Below are 22,931 nucleotides of genomic sequence, written 5' to 3' on the forward strand. Positions count from 1 at the left end.
ACTTCCCACCTACTCGGCTTGCGCATGAGCATGCACATCTCCGGATGCGTGCATGTAGATGCCCATGCATTCGCCGAGTATTCCCTTATCCGCACGAAGGGAAGCGCCTGATGGGAGATTTGGCAATTCCACAGAGGATATATATATATACATATATACCTGGCGTACGAGGTTAATCCTGACCTGAGTTGCAAACGCAGAGCTGCATGCGACCAGGTGCGTGTCATGGGTTGCGGATAATGATACAACCCAGCTGGTCAGTTACGAATATCGCAAGTTAATCTTGTAAATAAGTAGCCGCGGATAAGCAGAATGTTTGTGTTCGTCGTCCCTAACCTACTCTTCCTTTTCTGGGGGAGTAAACCTCCTTAATAATAATAATAATAATCGTTGGCGCAACAATCCATATTGGATCAGGGCCTTGGAAGTGTGTTAGAGCACTTCATTTAAGACCGTAACGGTACACTAGGAGGCAATGTGGTCAGCATTGCGCTCGCCCGAGATTATTACCCTGATTTGACTCAGGTACTCATTCACAGCTGAGTCGACTGGTGTCCGACGTCAAATTCCACTGTCACCAGGGAGATTGGAACCGCGACCTTCCGTACGACAGCCTTGTGCTCTAACCACTCAGCTATCCGAACAGCACCACCTCCTTAACAAATCCTTAATCTGAGGTGAAGGAATCGACGCGCCTATCGGATGAATTGCAGTGACATTACACTGTATTTTAGCGGCTCCACTCCAAATACTTTCCTTGCCTTTGGAGGTAACCATGGGGCATTGCAACATTGGGGCTCTGTTGCAGGAAGTTAGGAATGATTCGGTCGCATAGAACAGTACACCATTAGTCAACCATTTCTTAGAGGCTTCGATGTCAATGCCTGGCAACAACAAATTTTTTATATGTCGATTTTTTTTTCTTTCCACATGATGATCTTCTGTTGGACATTCATTCATAACATTCGACATGGGATCCCATTCCCTGTTTCTCAAGTTCAAAGGTGATAATTTATTATCTGCCATGACAGTAGCCTGGTGTAATTGACTACAGGATTGTTTCTAAAAAAAAAAACTCTTGATTATAGTGTAACGTTTTCTAATCAAGTACCCCCCTTCCTTCCTGGTGACGTGGTATGGTGATCCTCAATTTTTCGGCAGCTCTATTGTGCATGTTGTTGTATAAAGAAGGACGGGAATGGCGAAGGTGTTGATCGCCATGATTTTATTTCTCCCGAACAGCTCAGTTTTCAGGACAAGATCCTGACGCTGTTCAAATTCCCCCAGCAACTTTGATTTTATTATTGCCACAGCAGGTGTTGTTGCTTGCAATATGCCGGGTCGCTCGCATGAACGCATAAGGTGTGGGAGCCACGCCGCTTCTGAGTTACAACGACTGGATTCGTTCGAGACACTTCTATAGAAGCCTTCTGCCTGAACCAGATCGAGGTTACTTTCACGACTTGAGTTCATAAAACTTTTGTAAAATCCCCGTTGGTTTTGAACACAAGAACAAGGTGTTGTCTTTCCTTCGCTGATAGTTTTTGTGATTGGAGCATACCGCAAGTTTCTGCTTCAGCACCTCGAGGATTTCTTCAATTGACATATCATTGGACAGATGGTACTTTCCCATGATGTTCGCTACACATCTTGGTGATGGATTTCCAAGAAGTGCTTGCGTGACGCGACCAATCTCCTTTCTCAACTTTTCGACTCTTTTGTTGAGTCGAAATACTCAGAAGGGTAAAGTCCTCCTGCTCTAAGATATTGATTTTGAAGACGAATAACCGTGGCAGCTGCAACGTAGATCAGGCTGTGAACCTCTGTAGCAGTAATCTCGCTAGTCAAACTATCAGCAAAAATTCTAGCAACGGCAGCAATGATATTAGTAGTTGCCGAAGTAAACTTCAGTTTTGGGATCTTTGGCCTAGCGTCTGGGAGAATCTCAGCATATTCTGTGAATGCGACCTGGAATGCGGTCAAAGCCTCATTATAAATTGGGTCGACATCCCCAGTCACTAAGCTTCTCCTGATTACTGGGTTCATGGAGTGCCTTATAGGTGGAGTATTCGTGTTGCTCCTTTGTTCAGTCCGGTAAGTTGGTGACTCCATGACATTTGATTTGTTCTTTTTAAGGTTTTGTTTGCAAAACCCATTCTCAGAAACTACCCAACCGAAAAAATTGAAAAAAAATGAAGCTACCTCTCTATGGTGCCTTAAAATACTCCCCATATCGATATCCGTTCAAATTAAGGGTTAAAATGCCGTTTACTTTTTTCCTTAAGACGATCGCAGCGCCCACTAGCGTGGCAGCAGAAAAACACTTTTTTGGAGATGGGTGTATAAATTGCTCTGTATTTCAATAACGAACTATGCGATCTGGCTGGAAAAATTACTATGCACGCTCAAGATATTAGTAAATCGATGGTGAATAATTCATATTTGTATCTTCATCCAGTTCTTCACAAAAAATTTCTAAGAAAACTAAAAAAAAACTGCCTTCACACGAGACGACCCCCTTAAGTTAATAATAGTATATTTCCATATTTTTGGGGAAATTGAGTGAAACCCCCGTTAAGTGTATCCCAGAGTTATAAAAGTTGGTAGTACTATAAAATATAATATGAAGCATATTATACCCAAGTTTGATCAAAATCATACTATTAGTAACAAAGTTACAGTAGCTCAAAGTTGACTTTACTGTGTAAATTGACTGCACTGAATATCAATATCACACTAAAGTGGGTAGTCAGACATGCTAAATGCATATACATAACGGGCTACGTACAAATGGGATAGTTCTACATTCAAATATACTCACACAAGAAGCAAACAAAACATTTCATACCTGAAGCGCCCAGCTCTATTGCGATATGCATGTGTGTGCGAACTATAAAACTCAAATTCTTATTAAATTGCCGATAATTTAACTGACTGTGGGTCAATATCCTCATTGCTTTCATTTTTTAGGGGAAGTTCAGCTTGGTTGCGTATGCGCCATTTACTTATATGTCTGATATCGCTAGGCGTAGATTCCCTTCGAATTCAGATCCGCTGTTTAGTCGGTTTCCCAATCTCTTTAAGAGCACAGCCGGTGCCATTTTCCTTACTGCTTTGCTTGAAAGAGCTAAAAATAGCAGAAATAGCGAACAAAATCGTCTTAAAAAGAAACACTGTAACCGATTCTCCATCTTCGATCCAAGATTTTTTCGACTTGGCGACAAATTTTGTTTTCAGCGAGCGAATCCCCAATAATTCACCGTCGATTTTCCTCCTAGAAAAATCTAGTCGCTGTCGTCGTTCTGTCCCCGGTGCTTAATCTTTTGACTTGTGTCGGCCACGCCTGGACAGGTTTGTCTATGCGAAAATCCCGAGCTCGAGCCAAAAGAAGAAGAAACTTAAAATTTCCAATCTTTTTTTCTTCTACCTGGCTCGCGGTGAGGTCTGACGAGTCAGGCCAACTGTTCGTGTGAAATATACAGTTCCACAACAGTCACGACCAGGAGATTTTACGTCACGTATCTCTATGTAAGGTCTTTAAGCAAGCTAACCCAACTACGGACCGATGCTTACATCGTTTAACGTCGAATTTTTTTCTTTTTATATGGTGCCTCGGCTCCGAAATACCTCTCATACCGTTATCTATTCAAATAAAGTTAATAATAGTATAGTATAATTATTAGTAATTGGCTGCAAAACACCCCTTAAGTTCATCCAGAACCATGAAAATGGCACTATTACTAACAAAATTATAATGGGCCAAAATTGTAAGTTCTTTGCAAATTCAAGACTGTAAATGTCAATATCACCCGAAAGTGGATACTTTCACATAATATATGCATATATTACGTGCTACGTACTAATGAGACAAATGCACACTCAAATGTCTTTATATAAGAAATACACAAAATCTTTCGTACCTGAAGCGTAAGGCTTCGGGTTTCCCGACTTGTTTTCTTTTTCACTGCACCAGCCGGGTGAGTTTTGAGTTGCTCAGTTCCAATGAGTTGTGCTGTGCTGCTGTGGTATGGAGTTCGGGTGAATCTCCACTAAGCAGCTCACACATTGCAGTGCCCCCAACACAGCTCCCTGACTCACCAACACTCGCTTGATGAGAAGTCCGTCGGCGACGAGCCCAATCGACTCCTCGTCCAGGCTGACAAGTGCATGATTAAATCCCCTGGCGTCTGTAGTGATACCCGACAGCGCGAGCTACGTCCCCAACTAGCAGAACCAGGCCTTCGGGTGGGAACGCCAATGCAGCCACGGGGGGTGTGGAGGTGTGCAGGTGTCTGCCGCATAGTTGTCGTCTTGGTATGACGTTGAGCGAACTTAATTTGAATTTCCAATAATGTAGCACGCTTTGAAGCGTGTACGGGGAGCCCAGCGAGCAATCCTGCGAGCACCACGACCGAAGTGAAACTCACCCCTGAAACGAAATCACTCGAGCGCCAATGTCAACACCAAGAAGAGAAACCATGGGAACCAGCGAGGCGCCAGAGGTCACAGCCAGCACAGCTAGTTTATGTTTGTTTTTAAACACGGAAACAATAATTTAAAATAATTCCAAATTAAACTTATTTAATTAACAAGTTTAACCACAAATTCTTGATTCATTAGTAAGTGGATCGTCACCAGGATGCGACATTCGCTTCTTCAGTGACGATAGGGTGATGTCAATAACGGATTGCTTCTTGAGCGATTTTAGCAGGCTTGGCGTAAAAAGTTGTTTCTTTATCTTGGACGTGAACACGTGAAAAACTTCCTGAAAGATTAAAAGGAGTCCTTCCGAACTGCATGTCGCTCGCTTATTGCCTCTAAAAACGGTTCTTTCGCCTACTGATGGTCGACTGCTCGGTTCTGCGGTTCTGATTTCCTTTCTCGCGGGATTATGCACATCTATTCTATTATCAGCACGAAAACTGATCGAAAGTCGACGCCAAATCGGCTTCAAGCCAAATGCAGGTTGGAAAACGGTAAACCAAAGAAATGCGGAAGTGAGCAACTCGTCGCAACTTTTGTTTTATTAAAAAAAGTGAGAATAATATGAAGTATTCGTGTATTTTTATTACAAATTTTTATCGGGGTTTTTAGTTAATTTAATTTTTACTGCATTCCATTCTTAATTCACTGAAAAACTTCCCTTACGTTCATCTTAGGAGTACTAAATTTTGCAACAATATGGAGACAATGTTTCGTATATCTGTCATTAGTGCCACAGTTATAGCAATTCAAACTTATCAATTTCGCACGAATTTACTGCCTCTGAAACCATAGAAATAAGATACAGACGTCATAATTAACGAGAATAATTAACACTGGAGTCGAATATTAAAGTCCCATATATGAAGAAGTTGCTTCTCCCCAGCCCTATTAACCTTTGCTGCTATTGGGTGAGCTCTTTTTATATATATACAGTCGAAAGAGGTGTGGACATTTTTTTTTCAAAGAAGATGGTTATCTTGGATATCAAATGAAACGGCTTGATTAGTGTTTTCAGAAACTGATCTCATTTCTAATATTGGGTAAAACAGGGGAGATAGGGCTCAAAATGTGTGCCTAAAAAAGTGAAACACGTCTCGTTCTCAGAACCTATCCAACCGAAAAATCTGAAAAAATCACAGTGATGCGTCTAAATGAAATTTAGGCCTCCAAATATTTCCTCCCGATATTTGCACAAATAAAATTAATAATAGTATATTATCATGTTTTTAAAAAATTTATCATGTTTAAAAAAAAAAAAAAGAAAAGCTCATCCGTTATTATTGCATGAATTGCCGCCACACTCAGAGATCTCTGAAAAATGTCGGAGCCCCCTCTTACTAGGGGAATAACCCCCAGATGATTTTCAACAAGAGTGAAGTCCACGTGATCTGTGGGGATCACTGACCTTTCAACCGTCCCATCAAAATTCTATAGGCGAATCACATCCGCTTCCGAACAGAGCTCCTTAAAGTATTCCATCTTGCCCCGCTGAATGATAAGCTTGAAGTCTTTGCGAGCTACCTTGTAAGCATGCTACTTTTGTCCCTGATCACTCTATCTGTTTGTCTATCTGTCGCACGCATTTTCCTGAAAAAAGAATCGAGAGGATATCGATACCGATATCTGTTCAAATAAAATTAATAATAATATGTTACTACAACTTCTAATAATTGGCTACAAATCCCCCTTAAGTTCATCCTAGCACCACTAAATTTTGCAGCAACGTATGCTATAAGATGATCCCATCAAGTTTGATGGAAATCGCACCATACCTAACAAAGTTATACCCGGCCAAGTTTGTCGCTGCTGTACAAATTCAAGGCTTTGAATGTCTATATCACCCGAAAGTGGATATCCTCACTTAATATATGCATATATTGCGTGCTAGGTACAAAGGGAACAAATGCACACCCAAATGTCTTTAGCAAAGAAATACACAAAACCTTCCATACCTGAAGTGTTCACCCTCCGGTTTCCCGGCTTGTATTAATGCAGAGAAAAACCCTGTTAGTAAAAGGAGGGAAAAATATTTGAAATAATAAAAACTTGTTTTTCCTAGTGTTGATATGATATTTTACAAATACCAATATGTCGAGAACCACTTGTTCCTTTCATCAGTGCTAACAAGTTATTATTTCAAATAATTTAATCGCTAGAAATACCGCGTAATTACACCCAGAGAGAAAAATGTTTTTAAACGCTATCGCAATTTGCTCATTCCTGGATTATTGAAGGAAACTGAACAGGATATTGTCAGTGGAGGAAAACGGCTAGGGAGAAGACCAGGGCTTTTTTTGAAAAGAGGTCTATTGAACTACTACACTGTGTTACTAATAATATACTATACTTACACGTATATTGTGAGATACTTACATTGTTTGCCTCTTGCTACCGATGCACATTGTGCGGTCCAACTCGTTGAGCCATTTCACATTGGATTCATAAAGAGAGGTTTTCCCGGTGCCCAATTTTTTTGAATCTGCGATTATATTTTTTTCTTGGTTGTAGGTTGATCGTAAACTTTTTATTTACGGCATCTAGTCTGTGCTTGTCCCTATAAGCAGCCGATTTGAAATTCCACAAATACTCGGATGTTTGCATCCTTTAATGAACTTCAGAGTTATTTGACTTGACCACTTGCGTATTTTGAAATTCAGAAACAAAACAAATCGAACAAAGGAAGCAACTGAATTGGATAAAAAAAAACGCGAGTGATAGGCGCACACTCTCATCATTTCATTAGCTTGATTGATTACATTAGTCAAGTGGACCACTAAGTAGTGGGGGATCCCAACTCGGCCGAGAAAATGGAACATGGTTCTATTTACTGACTCGCACAAAATCAGTCGCCCGTCTGTGTCTACGCTGATTATACGGGGATTTACTCACGCGAATACACTGTCTCGGCTAAGCACTCTGTAGCGGATTAACTAATAAATGTCGAATTCCTAGTGTGAAGCATATGAAATTGACTAAAGCAAATTATTCAATTTAGTGCACAATTGAATTTTGAACTATATACAAGTGGAACTGCCTTGCACCCGAGGTTCCTCACATAAGGAAACACAAAACCCTTCATTCCGAAAGCCTCCAGCTTCCAGTTTCCCGAATTATTTTTATTAATTTTTATTTTTTCAGTGCTTGCTTGGCAAAATTCTGGTATCTTTTTCTTCAGCCTTTGCCCCGTTCACAAGCGAGGTCGGCTCGTCGTGGTCGCTTTCGCCATTTTATTCTATCAAATGCCTGATCTAGATGCAATCGCGAGGCTTTTAAATCCCCATCCAGCGTATCAAGCCATCGTTTATTCGGCCGGCCTTTTCGTCGTTTGCCATCGACTTCGATGTTCAGACCAATCTTGGCAAGTGAATTTTTGTTCGCGCGAATTACGTGACCATACCATTGAAGACGCCTTTCTCGGTTCAGTTTTTCCACGATCGGTGCAACCACATACCGATCGCGCATATCCTCATTTCGGATGTAATCAAAATGTATCACACCACTAGTCCAACGCAACATCTTCGTCGACATTACCACAAGGCCAACACTCAGAACCATAAGAGTAACAGGACGGACGACATTGCGGTAAATTTTAGATTTGAGACGTTCGTTAATACGTCGATCGCAAAGAACACCAGTTGTAGAACGCCTTTTCATTCAGGTTGCGATAATGCGTGACGAAATTTCCTAACGCAATTCTCCATTGGCTGATAATGTTGATCCGAGATGTTTAAATCGTTCAGTTCTGGACAGGTCACTGCCGCTCGCAGTGATTGTACCTGCTTCATGGGAATCGGTCGTCAAAAATTCATTTTTATTCGGATTTATTCTGAGACCCTATTGCATGAGTTTTTGGATAAGTTGCTCGAGATTATTTTTGTTATTAGATGCTAGGAAAACATCATCTGCATAAAGCAGTGTATAGAGCGCTAGCCATTGCATGTGTCCATAACAATGTTCTTCTGGCACTAAGTGTTGTCGTAGAGCATACCAGATCAGTTCGTGTGGCAGACGGTCAAACGGTTTCTCTAGATCAAGAAATGTAATGTAAAGAGGGCGATGCTTCTCACGCTGTTTCCCCATGAGTAACTGCGCAGCATGTATTGCGTCAGTAGTTGCGCAGTTGCTAACAAATCCAGTTTGATTCACGGTTATTTCAACGATTTCGCGAATACGGTTGTCAAGAATGCATTCAAAAATCTTCATTGTATGGCAAAATAACGGGATCGGACGATAATTTGAACATCTGCTGGACAACCTTTCTTTTTCCAGAAATGCAATGTAAAGAGGGCATGCTTCTCACGATGTTTCTCCATGAGTAACTGCGCAGCATGTATTACGTCAGTAGTTCCGCAGTTGTTAACAAATCCAGTTTGATTCACCGTTATTTCAACGATTTCGCGAATATGGTTGTCAAGAATGCATTCAAAAATCTTCATTGTATGGCAAAATAACGGGATCGGACGATAATTTGAACATCTGCTGGACAACTTTTCTTTTTCCAGAAATGCAATGTAAAGCGGGCGATTGCTTCTCACGATGTTTCTCCTTGAGTAACTGCGCAGCATGTATTGCGTCAGTAGTTCCGCAGTTGTTAACAAATCCAGTTTAATAATAATAATAATCGTTGGCGCAACAATCCATGTTGGTTCAGGGCCTTGAAGTGTGTTAGAGCACTTCATTCAAGACCGTAACAGTACACTAGAAGGCAATGTGGTCAGCATTGCGCTCCAGTTTGGTTCACGGTTATTTCAACGATTTAGCGAATACGGTTGTTAAGAATGCATTCAAAAATCTTCATTGTATGGCAAAATAACGGGATCGGACGATAATTTGAACATCTGATGGACAACGTTTCTTTTTCCATATTAGAACTGTGGTACTTTCTTGACAGTCAGATGGTGTTCCTTCCTAAATAACCCGATTAAATAATTCACTAAATCACAGTGTTGGATCCCACCTGTTCGCCTTCCACAGGTCAAATGCGGCATCATCTGGTCCTATTGGTTTTCCCGATTTCATTCGTTTTATTGCTTCATCGACTTCAGTTGCGCTGACAAGTGTGAAAGTGGAGGATGAACAATTCTTCATTTGAAATCTGCTCGAAATATTCTCGCCATCTATCCGTCGCGGCTCGAACAAAGTATCGTTATTGTCATTAACGCAACAGAAGTGTTGAATAACCAGTGTGTGTTCGTGTCGGCTTTAGCGAGTCGATGGAGACCTCTCTCTCGCCATCCCGAATGTCCAGTTTATCGTAGAGTTTTTTTGTAATGGTCTGCTCGAGTGGCAGCGATTGCGCTTCCTTTGCTTCCCGGTTAGCATTCTTATAAATTTGCCAAATGGCGAACGTTTTATCGTGGAGAAACTTGTGGCGGAGGCGTTTCTTTTCACGGACCGTCATTTTAACATCGTCATTCCAAAGCCAAATATGTCGGTTGATGTACCGCTTACCTGGCTTGGTGGCCCCGAGGGTTACAGAGGCTGCTATGTGGTCATGTTACAGACATGACCACATTTGGTTCCACTATTCTTTGACATTCGTAATGGTTGGTAATCGCGTAAGTGAGATCATTTCTTCTTTCTTCTCACGGAATCGCCACCATTTAATGCACGACGGGCCAATTCCTCACGCTGTTTTATCAATGGAATAATTCGCATTCGTTCCTCACGCTGTTTTATCAATGGAATAATTCGCAGGATGGCAATCAACGGCCGATATTGAAGTGCGGTGGTCTCATAGGGAACAGCTTTGCAATCAGTGACAGTAGTAAAATGTCGGCATCTTATTAGAATACAGTCAATTTGCTTTTTACTATTTCGATTATAAAATGTAGAAAGATGAGACAATCATTTGAGTACAAGGTCATGGCTTTCCGCAAAATCGGTGCCAAAATTTAGCGTGCAAACACATATTTATTTTGCTTGGACTAACTTACTTACTCCTACCTAGGGTCGAAAATCACAACCGATAACAGCTACGATGATGAAATCCGCGCACGGGTGTTTATCAGCCAACAGAGCCTATTTCAGCTTACAAAAACTGTTCCGCGCGAAACGTCTCACCATAGGGTCTAAGCTCTTACTGTTCAAGGCAATGATCTTGCCAGTCCTCAAGTATTCCTCGGAGACTTGGGTTCTTAGCAAGAAGAATTGCGAACTCTTGGCCGCGCTCGAGAGAAGAATCCTCCGAAGAATTTTTGGTCCCCTACATGAGGATGGATGATTCCATAGCCTACATAACGACGAGATCTATGAGCGATACCATGACCGTCCGGTTGTGGATAAAATCCGGCTCAATATGTTACGGTGGGCAGGTCATTTAATCCGTATGGATGAGGATGATCCAGCCGGAAAGTCTATAAGGGCAATATCTATGATAGAAAAAGAAGCCGAGCAGACCCTGCCTAAGATGGAGCGATAGCGTAGTTCAGCTTTTATGGATATCGAATTGGTGGACCTCGGCGCAAAACCGGGATGTCTGGAGTTCCTTATTAAGGCAGGCCTAGATCGTATACCAGTTGTTGCGCCGTTGATGATAACTTACTTATATCCTGACACCGTCCAAGCGTTAAGAACCCTTGCCCATTTCTCGACAGGACCGGGACGCGTCTGCTGAGATGGACGCCCTAGCATTTTTCCGAGGCTTGATACTCGATCCGATCAAATTGTCTCTAACGACATTGGATGCATTTTTTTGGTCGACCTGTCGCGGGACTTGTCACCAAGAGATATCAAGTAGGATTTAACATAGTTGAATAACTCCAACTATTTTATCTCTTTCACTGATTTCATCATTTTATTTTTGTTTTACTGAGGCTAGTACAAAGTACGTTGCCTCAAACCCTCCTCCTTTACCTGAACTTGGGACCAGCATGCTATGTTAATAGCATGGCGAAGTTAAAATTATGATATAATGCCATATAAGAAATCACGCTGAATATAACAACTCTAACCACCGATTATTGAGAAAATTAAAATCAGTATGCATGGACTAATTTGTTTCTGAGTTTTCCTGAGCTGCGGCAAAAATATGTACAAATTGAAAGAGTTATTATAATATGTTTGCATATATTATTTTCCTAACATTGCTTAATAAAATTATTATTTTATCCTCAGACTGTTCAACATGGTTTCCCACACAAGCCGACTGCTTTGGCGTATGATCCTAAAATGAAGTTATTGGCCATTGGAACTCAATCTGGTGCTTTGAAGGTGAATAGTTATAATCGATTTTTGTTTATTTCACACATTGTCGAATTGGTTTCTTTTAGATCTTCGGCCGACCCGGCGTCGAATTTTATGGACAACATATGTCTGATAATGGATCCTCAACAGATTGCTCAGTTCAACTATTGGAATGGGTCGCTGGTACGGGCCGTATATTATCGCTAACTATCGCCAATCAATTAATTTTGTGGGAACCACACGGCACAATACTTGATCGCATTCAGACGTTATCATTTGAAGGAAAATTAAAAAAAGTGTCAACATTATGCTGCTCCTTATCAAAGGATGTAGTTTGGATTGGCACCGAAGGAGGAAATATTTATCAATTCGATTTAGGATCATTTACCATTAAAGAACCTGTTATTTATCATGATGTTGTGTTAGAACAAGTTCCAGATACTTACAGATTGAATCCAGGCGCAATAGAAGCAATAAAACAATTACCGAATGCCTGGAACAATTTGCTTATAGCTTACAATAGAGGGCTTTGCGTCCTTTGGGATTTAGAAAGTAGTTCGGTATTAAAAACATACATATCTCCGGGGCATGGTCAGAGCATTGGTTTATTTCTGAATCCCAGCGGCTTGGAGTTTACGTGGTATCATGCCGATGGATCATATGCCGTATGGAAAGTAGCTGAATCGAATCCACCGGAAAACCAAGATTATGTACCATACGGACCAGATCCTTGTAAAAGTATCAATTGCCTGGTGAAGGGACTTAGAAAGTACGTCTACATTAGCAACTTTTTTGTTTTTAACCAGTTTTCTCTGTTTAGGGATAAGGAAATCGTAATATTTTCTGGAGGCATGCCACGTTCCACATATGGTGACCATCATTGCGTTTCTGTACATTGTGGGGGTTCGAAAATTTGCCTTGATTTTACATCAAGGGTTATCGACTTCATTGTTATATTCAGTGATCCGGATCCCCAAGAGGTAGACGTTCTTCTCGTTCTGTTGGAAGAAGAATTGTGCGCCTTCGATTTAACTGATTTATCTCTACCTCCTGTTAAAATGCCATATCTGCATTCAATTCATGCTTCCGCAGTAACATGCAATTCACTTATTTCTGGCGTTACAACTGAAGTTTATGCTAAAATTGTGAAATCCGGTGATGCGCAAAGCACAGGTTTTAGTAGAAAAGAATGGCCCGTTACAGGTGGATATTTAGTCGGGCAACAAGAAGAGCCAAGTACATACTTGATCTTAATGACTGGACACGAAGATGGCTCAGTGAAATTTTGGGATTGTACTGGTGTCGTAATGAAACCAATATTCCATTTCAAAACAGCTAATTTATTTGGGTTGGTATTATGTCTTTCTTCAAATATATATTTTTATGTACTGTTATTTTTATGTACTGTTTCACAGCCATGACGAAATAATACCGCCAAATGACAATATCGATTCCACAGATGAATCTGAACCACCTTTCCGAAAAGCTGGGCAATTTGATCCTTATTCTGATGATCCACGCTTGGCTATAAAAAAAGTTGCACTATGTCCTAATAGCGGACAACTTGCTGTTGCTGGTACTGCAGGTCACATAATTCTCGCAAGTTTTGAACACTTTTTACAAGAAGGACCCCTAAAAGTCACAACGATGAACCTAGTTAGTGATCGCGATGGTTTTATTTGGAAAGGTCATGATGAATTGAAAATCCGACAAAATTATTTAGAAGAGAACGCTGGACCGGTAGAAGAATCGGGAATTCAAATCAACGGCGTACTTCAGATCTTGCCGCCAGCGACGGTAACATGTTTAGCACTGCAGTCGGATTGGAACCTTATCGCTGCTGGGACCGCGCATGGGTTAGTTCTTTATGACTATAGCAATCATCAACCTATACTTTCACGTTGCACTCTAAATCCCAACGGTATATATTTTGTGCCGTCCAGTATATGGATTTATATAATGTTTTTTTTTCTGCAGACTTAACTGGAGCAGGTGAGCAATTGTCGAGGCGAAAATCATTCAAAAAGACCCTGCGCGAGTCTTTCCGGCGCTTGAGAAAGGGACGTTCTACCCGTTCCGCTCGGAACGGTACACAAAAAATTGTAAGTAGAGATTGAGATATATTTTGAAAAAGCATACATATGGTGAATTTAGCAAAATATTCAATATGGAAAAAGAAATCCCTGTGAATGACCTACTAATCGTTCGAAAAATTCAATTGAGTTTATCCTAGCAAGTGAAGTTGTGCATGTTAAATTTGGATTTTGTAAGAATGGCGGCAATCTTCGAGCTGTAACTTAAAATTTGTATTTAGAAGATTTCACAATATTCCCTGGAACGGGATAGAAATTTGTGAGCTCACAACCTGGAAATGTCGATCTCTCTTGCTACCGAACCGTCATCTGTGCAATTATGCAGTTTTACGCTTGACGGCGTTTTCGCTTTTTCGACGACAAAAATTTTCTTCATCAATTGCTTAACTCGTGTGTACTTCACTAGATAATCAAATGAAGAAGTTACAATTAAATTTTCACGTCGATCGAATGAAAACTTTTCGAGTTCTACTGCTTGCCAATTTCGAAAACGTAGTTTCGAGTCCAACGCGTTTGAAGTTTAACGAATGGGGATACCGGTAGCTGGGCGCTTCGAATGTAAAAGTGTTGTATTCATCTTATGTGAGAAACTCTTCCATTCGTACATAGCTAAAAATGCAAAATATTCCTTCATTAATTGGCAACCTCCATATCAAAGACATAAAGCTTGTGTTCATCTTTAATAAACATACGTTACCCATTACGGCATACTGATGCATACATATATATGTACACAACCAAATTGATCTGAAGCATTTTCACTTCACTCCGTGCACAAAAGCAAACATGTATATGTCCTGAGAGTAAATACGACTGGTTCTAATGTCTAATATCTATCCTGTCGGACATTATACATAATCATAAACATGTCTGTCTCGAGTAATTCATACTGATATACAAATAACTAAACAACAAATTGGGAAACCGGAAGCTGAACTCTTTAGGGGTGAATGGTTTTGTGTATTTCTTTTATAAAAACATGACTGGGTATTGGTCTCATTGGTATTTAGCACGTAATATATGCATATATTACGTGAGAATATCCACTTTCACTTGATGATTCAAAGTCTTGAACTTGAAAAGAAACGACAACTTTCACCTATAATAATTTTGTTAGTAATAATGCGGTTTCTACCAAGAAGCAGAATCATGCTCTATGTTCTGACATATATTGCTGCAAATTTTGCAATCAATTACTAAACATTATAGTTATATATTATTATTATCTTGATTTGAACAGAAATCGGTATGGAGGGCATTTCGGAGCCATTTGGTGGCAGTATCATAATTTTTTTTAGTATTATCGGCTGAGTAGTTTCTGAAAATGAGTCCGTAAAAGAAATGATCACCTTTCATACAAATGTCAAAAATTAGACCGGCTTCGAAAACTTCTAATCGAGACCTTGTATTTGATACCCCAATGATTACAATTGTTAACTTTATTTGAACAAATATCGGAATGTGATGTATTTTGAAGCCTAGATTTCGTATAGATACACTACTGTGAATTTCACATTTTTCGGGTGAATAGGTTCAGAGAACGAGACCTGTTTCACTTTTAGGGGCATAAAGTTTGAGCCCTCATTCTAATATCATCTAATAAAATAAATCAATCTGAGTGAAATTATGCGGCTCGATTAGTGCTTTTCAAACTTGATTTATTTGAAATAATAAAAACTTGTTGTTTCTTTTTCGTTGGTGTGGATATTTATTCATGCAAATACCGATATTTCGGGAACCACTTGTTCCCCTGATGAAGGGAAATATCGGTATTTGCATGAATAAATATCCACACCAACGAAAAAGAAACAACAAGTTTTTATTATTTCAAATAAATCAAGTTTGAAAAGCACTAATCGAGCCCTTTCATTTGATACCACACTTGATCATATTCTGTAAAAAAAATAACATTTGCCTTTCGCATGTGTGGGGAGCCCTCCTCCCTCCGCAGACAACACAAAATGGCGTGTTATATGTAAAGGGTTCACCAACCACACCATCTCACGAAATTTCGTGAAAATTAGTTGTGCCGTTTCCGAGTAGATCGAGTGTGGCAGACAGACATTGGATCGATTTTAATAAGGTTTAACCTTAAAAACGCTGTAAATTTTCGAAATCATAATAACATAAATTCATATTTTTTTTAATTACACTCTGTAGAATGCTTCTCACTGCTTCTCCTTCACTTCATCCATAAAAATGCCGTATCATCTTGGCCATTGATTTGAACTTGTTTGTCGAGTCCACACATTTACACATTACACATTTTTTCATCTGAGTCATAATTTTATTTATGGACTCCAATTCTTTCCGTCACTTTGATCCTTGTCAGGATAGGCCAATATGATGCAACGAAGTTTACTTGCCCCATCTCCTTGAAGAGTGTGCCAGTTAATTCTATCTAGCTTATTCGTGAACCCGCCGATAAGATCACACCCACCACACACGATACACCTAATACAGCTAGGAATTAATTTATTTTTAATTGTAACAACCAAATGAAACTATCTTTAATTTGAGAGCGAAATTAACCTAGTTATTTAAATTACTTTTTACTTTGACAATAAAATTAATATTAAATAATAATAAATTAAAATGTCCGGATAGCTCAAGTGGTTAGAGCGCGTCGTAGCGGAAGGTCGCGGTTCAAATCTCACTGGTGGCTGAGGGATTTGTTACCGTGACTGGATGACACTGTGAATGAGTACCTAAGTCAAATCGGGGTAATACCCTCGGGCGAGCTACTAGCTGCTAATCACATTCCCTCCTACAGTGTACTGTAGTGTACCGTTATGGTCTTGAATGAAGTGCTCTAACACTCTTCAAGGCCCTGATCCAATATGGATTGTTGCGCCAACGATTATTTCCGAGTTATCACAATCTCGGCAGATGCCGGATTTTACCTAATACTAGCACTAAGTGCCAAGCATTTAGGCTCGGACGATCCTACCTACTTACTTAAAAACTAAAGGGGCACTGGTGGTGGTGGCCGGTGGTAGGTCAGTGGGAGAATCCGTCGAGTACTCCCCGCAACATCGAGCACGTATGCAGAATGGTGTACTTCTGCATGGTTTGAACCAGACTGTGCGAAAGTCCCAGGACATCAAGGAAAGCCGTCAGAGATTTAGGTACAATACCTGTAGCTGACAATATTATGGGAACTACAACCACCCGCTCGAGACGCCAAATTTCTTTGATTTCCCGAGCCAATGGCTCATAGTTCACCTTCTTCTCCACGTATTTCCTTTCAATGTTGCTATTATGGGGGATAGCAACATCAATAATATACGCGGAGCGACCCGTCTTGTCAACGAACAGTACGTCAGGCTTGTTGTGTGCGGTATGGCGATCAGTCAGAACTTGCCGCTCCCAATACATGCTGTAAGCAGAACTATCAAATACTGCTTGCGGCTCATATCGGTAAACCGGACATGTTCCCGTGATCAGCCCATGCTTATATGCAAGGTTTTGATGGATAACCTTACATACAGCATTATGCCTGGTGATGTATTGCACCGGTACCATAACAGTACAGCCAGAAATGAGATGGTCCAACGTCTCTAACGCCGAACCACACATCCTGCACTGGTCGTTCTCCACCCGTTCTTTCATGATGAGCTTTTTATAAGCTCGGGTGGCGACCACGCCATCCTGAATGGCACACATGAACCCCTCCGTCTCAGCAAAGAGCTCCCCAGCACACAGCCATCTGTTCGACAGATGCAAATCGACAAATGGCTGCCAAAGACAATTCACGTGTTTACCGTGCATTGCCTTCGACTTCCATTCATCGATCCGCTCTTGGTCCGACTTCACCCTACTCAGAGGATTGAAAGATCTATCCTTCAAGTTAAGTGGAGTCAGTCCACAGTCTGCCTTACAGACAGCCGCATGCAAGGGACTCGCCTGTTCTTTGCTGTAAAAATAAGAGCGCAGCGAGTCGACTTGGCGATGATGTTGTGCCGCCACTTCAACCACGCCCCTACCTCCGATGTCACGAGGCAGGTTCATCCGCTCCACGGCAGACTTTGGGTGATGCATTCGGAATTTGGACATAGTTGTTCGTATCCGCTGCTGGACGTTTTCCAGGTCGGTCTTCGTCCACGGCAATATTCCGAATGCATAAACCAGTGAAGGAATAGCGAATGCATTCAACGCGCCTATTTTATTCTTCCCCGAGAGATGTGATTTCAGTACCAGCTTTACACGTCGCAGGAATTCGGACAGCAGAGCTTCTTTTAGATCACCAACTCGAGCATGGGTTCCTTGCAGAATTCCTAGGTACTTGTAGAAGTCTGTCTCGGTCATAGCTTCGATGTGGAGGTCACCAATGCTATGTCCGGCATGCGGCTCGTGATGACCTTTGCGGATGGCTTGGATTCGACACTTGTCTAATCCAAACTCCATCCGAATATCACGGCTGAACATGTCTATTATTCGCAACAGACTTCTAAGATGGTTGTCAGTACCAGCATACAGCTTGATATCATCTAGGTACATCAAGTGTGTCAGTTCGCACTTAGCACATAGACCATACTTTATTGCAAAACCATGCCCTCTAGTCTCATTCAGTGGCCATGAAAGGGGGCTCAGTGCCATACAAAACCAAAGGCGACTCAACGAATCCCCCTGGAAGATGCCCCTCCGTATACGAATGGTCTCTGAGGTATTATCACCCTTAGATGTACGCACCGATAAGGTGGTATGCCACCCTTCCATGACTGTCGCCAAAAACTTTATTAGTTTTGGATCAATGCGATACATATGTAGGATATCGATTAGCCAGGTATGCGGAACGCTATCAAAAACCTTGGCATAATCGATATAGCAACTGAAGAGGTTTCTTTGGCCTCTAGTTGCTTGTCCTACAACTACCGAGTCGATAGTGAGTTGCTCTTTGCAACCCCTTGACCCAACTCAGCAGCCCTTCTGCTCCTCGGAGAGAATGTTGTTGGTCTCGATCCGCATTGATCCTTCCACTAATAATGGACGTGATGAATTTGTAGAGGGTTGGTAAGCAAGTGATCGGTCTTGTGTCTGCGGGGTCCTGCACCGTGTCCTTCTAAGGGATAAGGTAGGTAATCCCCGCAGTGAGGAAAGGTGGAAATTCCTCCGGTCGACTCATGACCTCATTTATACTGCGTGCCAACCGACTGTGTACGCTGGTAAATTTCTTATACCAGAAATTCTGCACCCGATCCAGACCTGGGCCCCTCCAGTTCTTCGAGCTGTTTATGGCTCGTCGAACTTCCTCTTCAGTAACATCCGCAACATTTATATCAGGTGTATTGGCATGGCGGGTGCCTTCGGCAGTGATCCACTCAGAATGCTCAGCATGCTGGGCGGGTAACCCCCAAAGTCCACCCCAATAATCTTTCGCTTCCGTCACCGAGAACTGTATTGTCTGGGCGCTCTGTTGGAATTCGTTGAGAGATCTGAAAAAGCTCCGCTGGTTCCTTGCGTATGTTGCATTCTGGACACGTCTGGAATAACTTTCGCCATACCGTCTTAACCGACTGCATATGACAGAAAGTTTCTGTTTTAGTGTGTCCAGAATTTCAACTACGGGTGTCTCACAGGGGATGGCTTAGTTCCGGTAAACCCTCTGCACTTTATTTCTCACCTGTCGACTGGCATTGCCAGTGCTGATCTGAATCAGTCTAGCAATGTCCTGCCTTAGAGAGTCCCGCCGACGTTCCAGACGAATTTTCCATGGTGGATCCCTTTTGTCACTCAAACCAATAACACGAAAGCGAATCTTCTGACCGTACAATCTGATAGCCGCAACTGCACCACAATACACAAGTGATTATAGTTGCAGCAGCGACATATCAGCACACAGTCGAGATGCAATCTCATCATTGATTTGAGATAGAATTCCCTGAGTTGCTGGAGATGCATAGAGCCTGGGAATAGTTGGTCTATGCAAAGGATCCATATCCGAGAATTCTATACATGTTCTTTGGAATTCGTCCCGAACCTCAGCGGAAACCTCAGCTGGACGGTGGAGAAGAGTGCTTCGGCGAGTACTGAAACTGTTACCTGCAGTGCGGCGTGGTGTTGTTGCCGCTGCCGCCTCTGCCCCCATCGACTCACGGTCACCAGTTTCCCCGATGATTTCAAGTCGAATACGCTCCCTGATGGTGGCCGGGATTGTGCCACTGCGAGTAATAAAGCGGTACTGGTCTGCGACTCGCTGCACAGTCACGTGCGCGAATTGCGGGAAACGCTCGATGAATCTCTGTTGCAACAAGGAGCGGTAAGATGTTGTACCCTCCCCCGCCGTTATTTCATAGTAGGAGCGGATGATGAAGAGTTTCATTTCTTCAGTCCATTTCATCCGCTTCCTACGCGAACCTGCTGAAGTGGTCGCCACAGATTGTGGCGAAACAGCTGCAGCAGGCGGAGCTGTGCTCCTGGTCGTCGTGGTGCCTATACGTCGAACCGCCCCACGACTAGCGGTTTCGACGCCGTGCTGTCCATTACTAGAGCCCGACCCAGTCACCAAGTCAGACGACTCCCGCCGGATATCCGTACCGGACCTCAAATTTCTCCTTCTTCTCATTGTTGGTGGTGCATTTTATCCCTAGCTGCCAGGTATTGAGATAGCTTCCTTAGTGAGTAATCTGCAAGACTGCAAAGTTCCTGTACTTTCCTCACCTACCCCCTGAGACGCTGCGGTGGCGTACAGCAATTCAGACTGAAGCTATCCATCCCTCCTCCTTTCACAACCGGGCTTGGGACCGGCTTCGGCGGAGTTTTTATTAAGAAAATTAATCGAAGTGTTTTTTACTTTAGCGAGCGAATTTTTTAGCTTTATTTTAATAACAATAAGAGGATTGATCTTTAGGGAAACACCTGGTCGTCGGAATTTCTGAAACGAAGCCAGGGAGGGCTTCCATTGGGCAGAGTTGGGAGCCTGGATGCGGTGTATTTTTATATGCGAAGGCAACCATCTTCAGATACTCTTCCCAATCCTGCCGCTTACCGTCCACGAAACAGCACAAATAATTTCATTGGGTGGAATGCTGCCTTTCCACAGCGTTAGCCTGTGGATGGTATGCGGTGGTTTATATTTTTTTTTTATATTTAGCAACTTGCATAGTAATATAAACACTTTTCCTGCAAAATTAACGTAATCCGTCACAGTTGACTTGGGCGATGACGACCAAGGCAATGGTCCCAGCAGATCTGCAAATATTTTGTCGAAAAATTTGTTAGCAACAGTGGCACTTTGGTTTGCCGATGGCTCTTATTCCGTTGGCAATTCCTTCAAATCTTCTGATCCTAATATAAGTCTTGCTTGTTCGCAGCTGGCCCTTGAACCTGGAATCATCATAGTCCCGTAGAACTAACCGAACATCATTGTAGTTTTCTATCTCCCACACCCCCTCAACCGAGAGCATGACAAGCAGGGCCAATCAACTGGACAACTGCGCCGCCTTGCTTGGTGAGCGAGTACCCATCAAACAAGGGCCCGACCCAGCCTCGTCGCGGTCATCACCCAATGATCTACTTAATGTATCTGCTTTGCCTGCTGAAGATCCCAGCTTATAAATTCCCTTGGAATCATACTTCAACAATTTTTGTTGCAACTTGCTGATGATGTCCTTCGCGTTTAACAGTCCGCTAGGCAGCTTATCATCCGTTACAACCTTGAAAAATTTTCCCAGCATGTAGCATCGGTAGCTAGTAACCCTCCATTGCATAGCCAGAAGTTCAGCAGTATTAAGTGCGCTACTAGTATACGCACTTCACAGACTTCCCTATCTATCGTTCCACCATATTTTAAACTCCCTTCATTTGTCAGTACTTGGAAATTGCACCTATGGAGCGCCGTATTGAACATCAGGAGAATACTACAAGAACCCAAATACCTTCTTTTCTCCCCATATAACCCATTAAAACTAACCTATCTAATATGTCCTCATTTAACACTGATTCCTTAATTAAATTACATGCCGCCCCTGTGCCTTTAAGATGTAATCCCAAACAATGAGAATTTCGATGACGCACCTAGAACGCTACGTTATATCTTCTCATTTTCGGTTATTCATTTTTTCTCGCTAGATACTTACGAAGCCAATTGGACCAGTCGTGGTCCAAGGCAATACAGAAATCACATTAAAACCCACTATCATTCAATGTGGTTCGGAAAACTGAAAAAACGTCTTGTCTACTGAAGTGACCCCGAATTCTGCTGCTGAGTACAGCACGCCACCGTGCAATTTAAATATGCGTAAGTGGTAATTGTTCATATGTACGTACTGTGTGAGTCAGTCGTCCAACAATCTAAAGACACAGACATCTGCTTGCCTATTGTCTGATACAGACTGTGAGATCCGAGACAAAAACAAACTTTGTCCGAAACAAACTTTTGTCTGTCTGATGTCTGATACAGATACAGAGATTTACCTGACACAAGCACATAATAGAAAGAATATGGCTTTGCTTTCAAGTACTTCCTCTTCGCAAAACAATTCTTCAGACTTGGAAATATCTTTCCAGTTTATATGTACATATTTTTTTGTCTACACCTGAGTCGCACCCAATATATTGACCTCGAATTTGTCAAATCCATTAACATTCCTAATAACGTTAATTAGAGCATACAGCAAAGATATTGAATAATCAGTTTAGAACATAATTCATTAAAATTATAAAATATTAGAATCACATTGAAACATAATGCTGTAACGAAAATCACTTTGTGTGACATCAATATAAATCGTAATAATGGCAATTAGGCAGAACACCCAAATTGTATAAGAGTAGGGCGAATATTTAGTTAGGATAATTGTTAACAGATGACTCTAATGCCGGTAAGAAGATCTTGTCAAAGGCGCAAAGTAGTTTTCTGGTAAAGTATTATACGCCTCGAATTGTACCAGTTGACAATTTGTTCTATAATTAATTGTGCAGTACGGTTGTATAAGTTAATGTAAAATAAACACTTATATTAAAGTTATAGAATGGGCTTTTGTTTAGTGCTACGCAATCCAGTGATACGATTCTACGTAAAGGAAGTAATGTAACTACTGACGAGTCTATGGAAAGTAGGAACGTAATAATTGGTGGCAGCGGTGGGATAACGTAAGCCAGGATGGTTAAATTCGAGGACTTGAAAGTGGAGCAGCTGAAAAGGCAGCGGTTAGAGCTCCCTACGAC

The 22,931-nt window shown here is 41.7% G+C and overlaps 1 protein-coding gene across 4 annotated transcripts in view; it reads left to right on the top strand.

The window, feature by feature from the left end:
• The window catches only part of LOC119652876 (lethal(2) giant larvae protein), a 146,331-nt gene that overhangs the window by 76,389 nt on the left and 47,011 nt on the right, over window positions 1-22,931 (top strand). For all 4 annotated transcript variants that reach the window (XM_038057237.1, XM_038057240.1, XM_038057236.1 and 1 more), the window contains 5 exons: window positions 11,602-11,697; window positions 11,757-12,439; window positions 12,491-13,018; window positions 13,086-13,591; window positions 13,648-13,772. In XM_038057237.1, the coding sequence (XP_037913165.1) occupies window positions 11,602-11,697; window positions 11,757-12,439; window positions 12,491-13,018; window positions 13,086-13,591; window positions 13,648-13,772 (1,938 nt within the window). The remainder of the gene's footprint in view (window positions 1-11,601; window positions 11,698-11,756; window positions 12,440-12,490; window positions 13,019-13,085; window positions 13,592-13,647; window positions 13,773-22,931) is intronic.

Source organism: Hermetia illucens, chromosome 3, assembly GCF_905115235.1.
Source record: "Hermetia illucens chromosome 3, iHerIll2.2.curated.20191125, whole genome shotgun sequence".
In the NCBI taxonomy this organism is placed as follows: domain Eukaryota; kingdom Metazoa; phylum Arthropoda; class Insecta; order Diptera; family Stratiomyidae; genus Hermetia; species Hermetia illucens.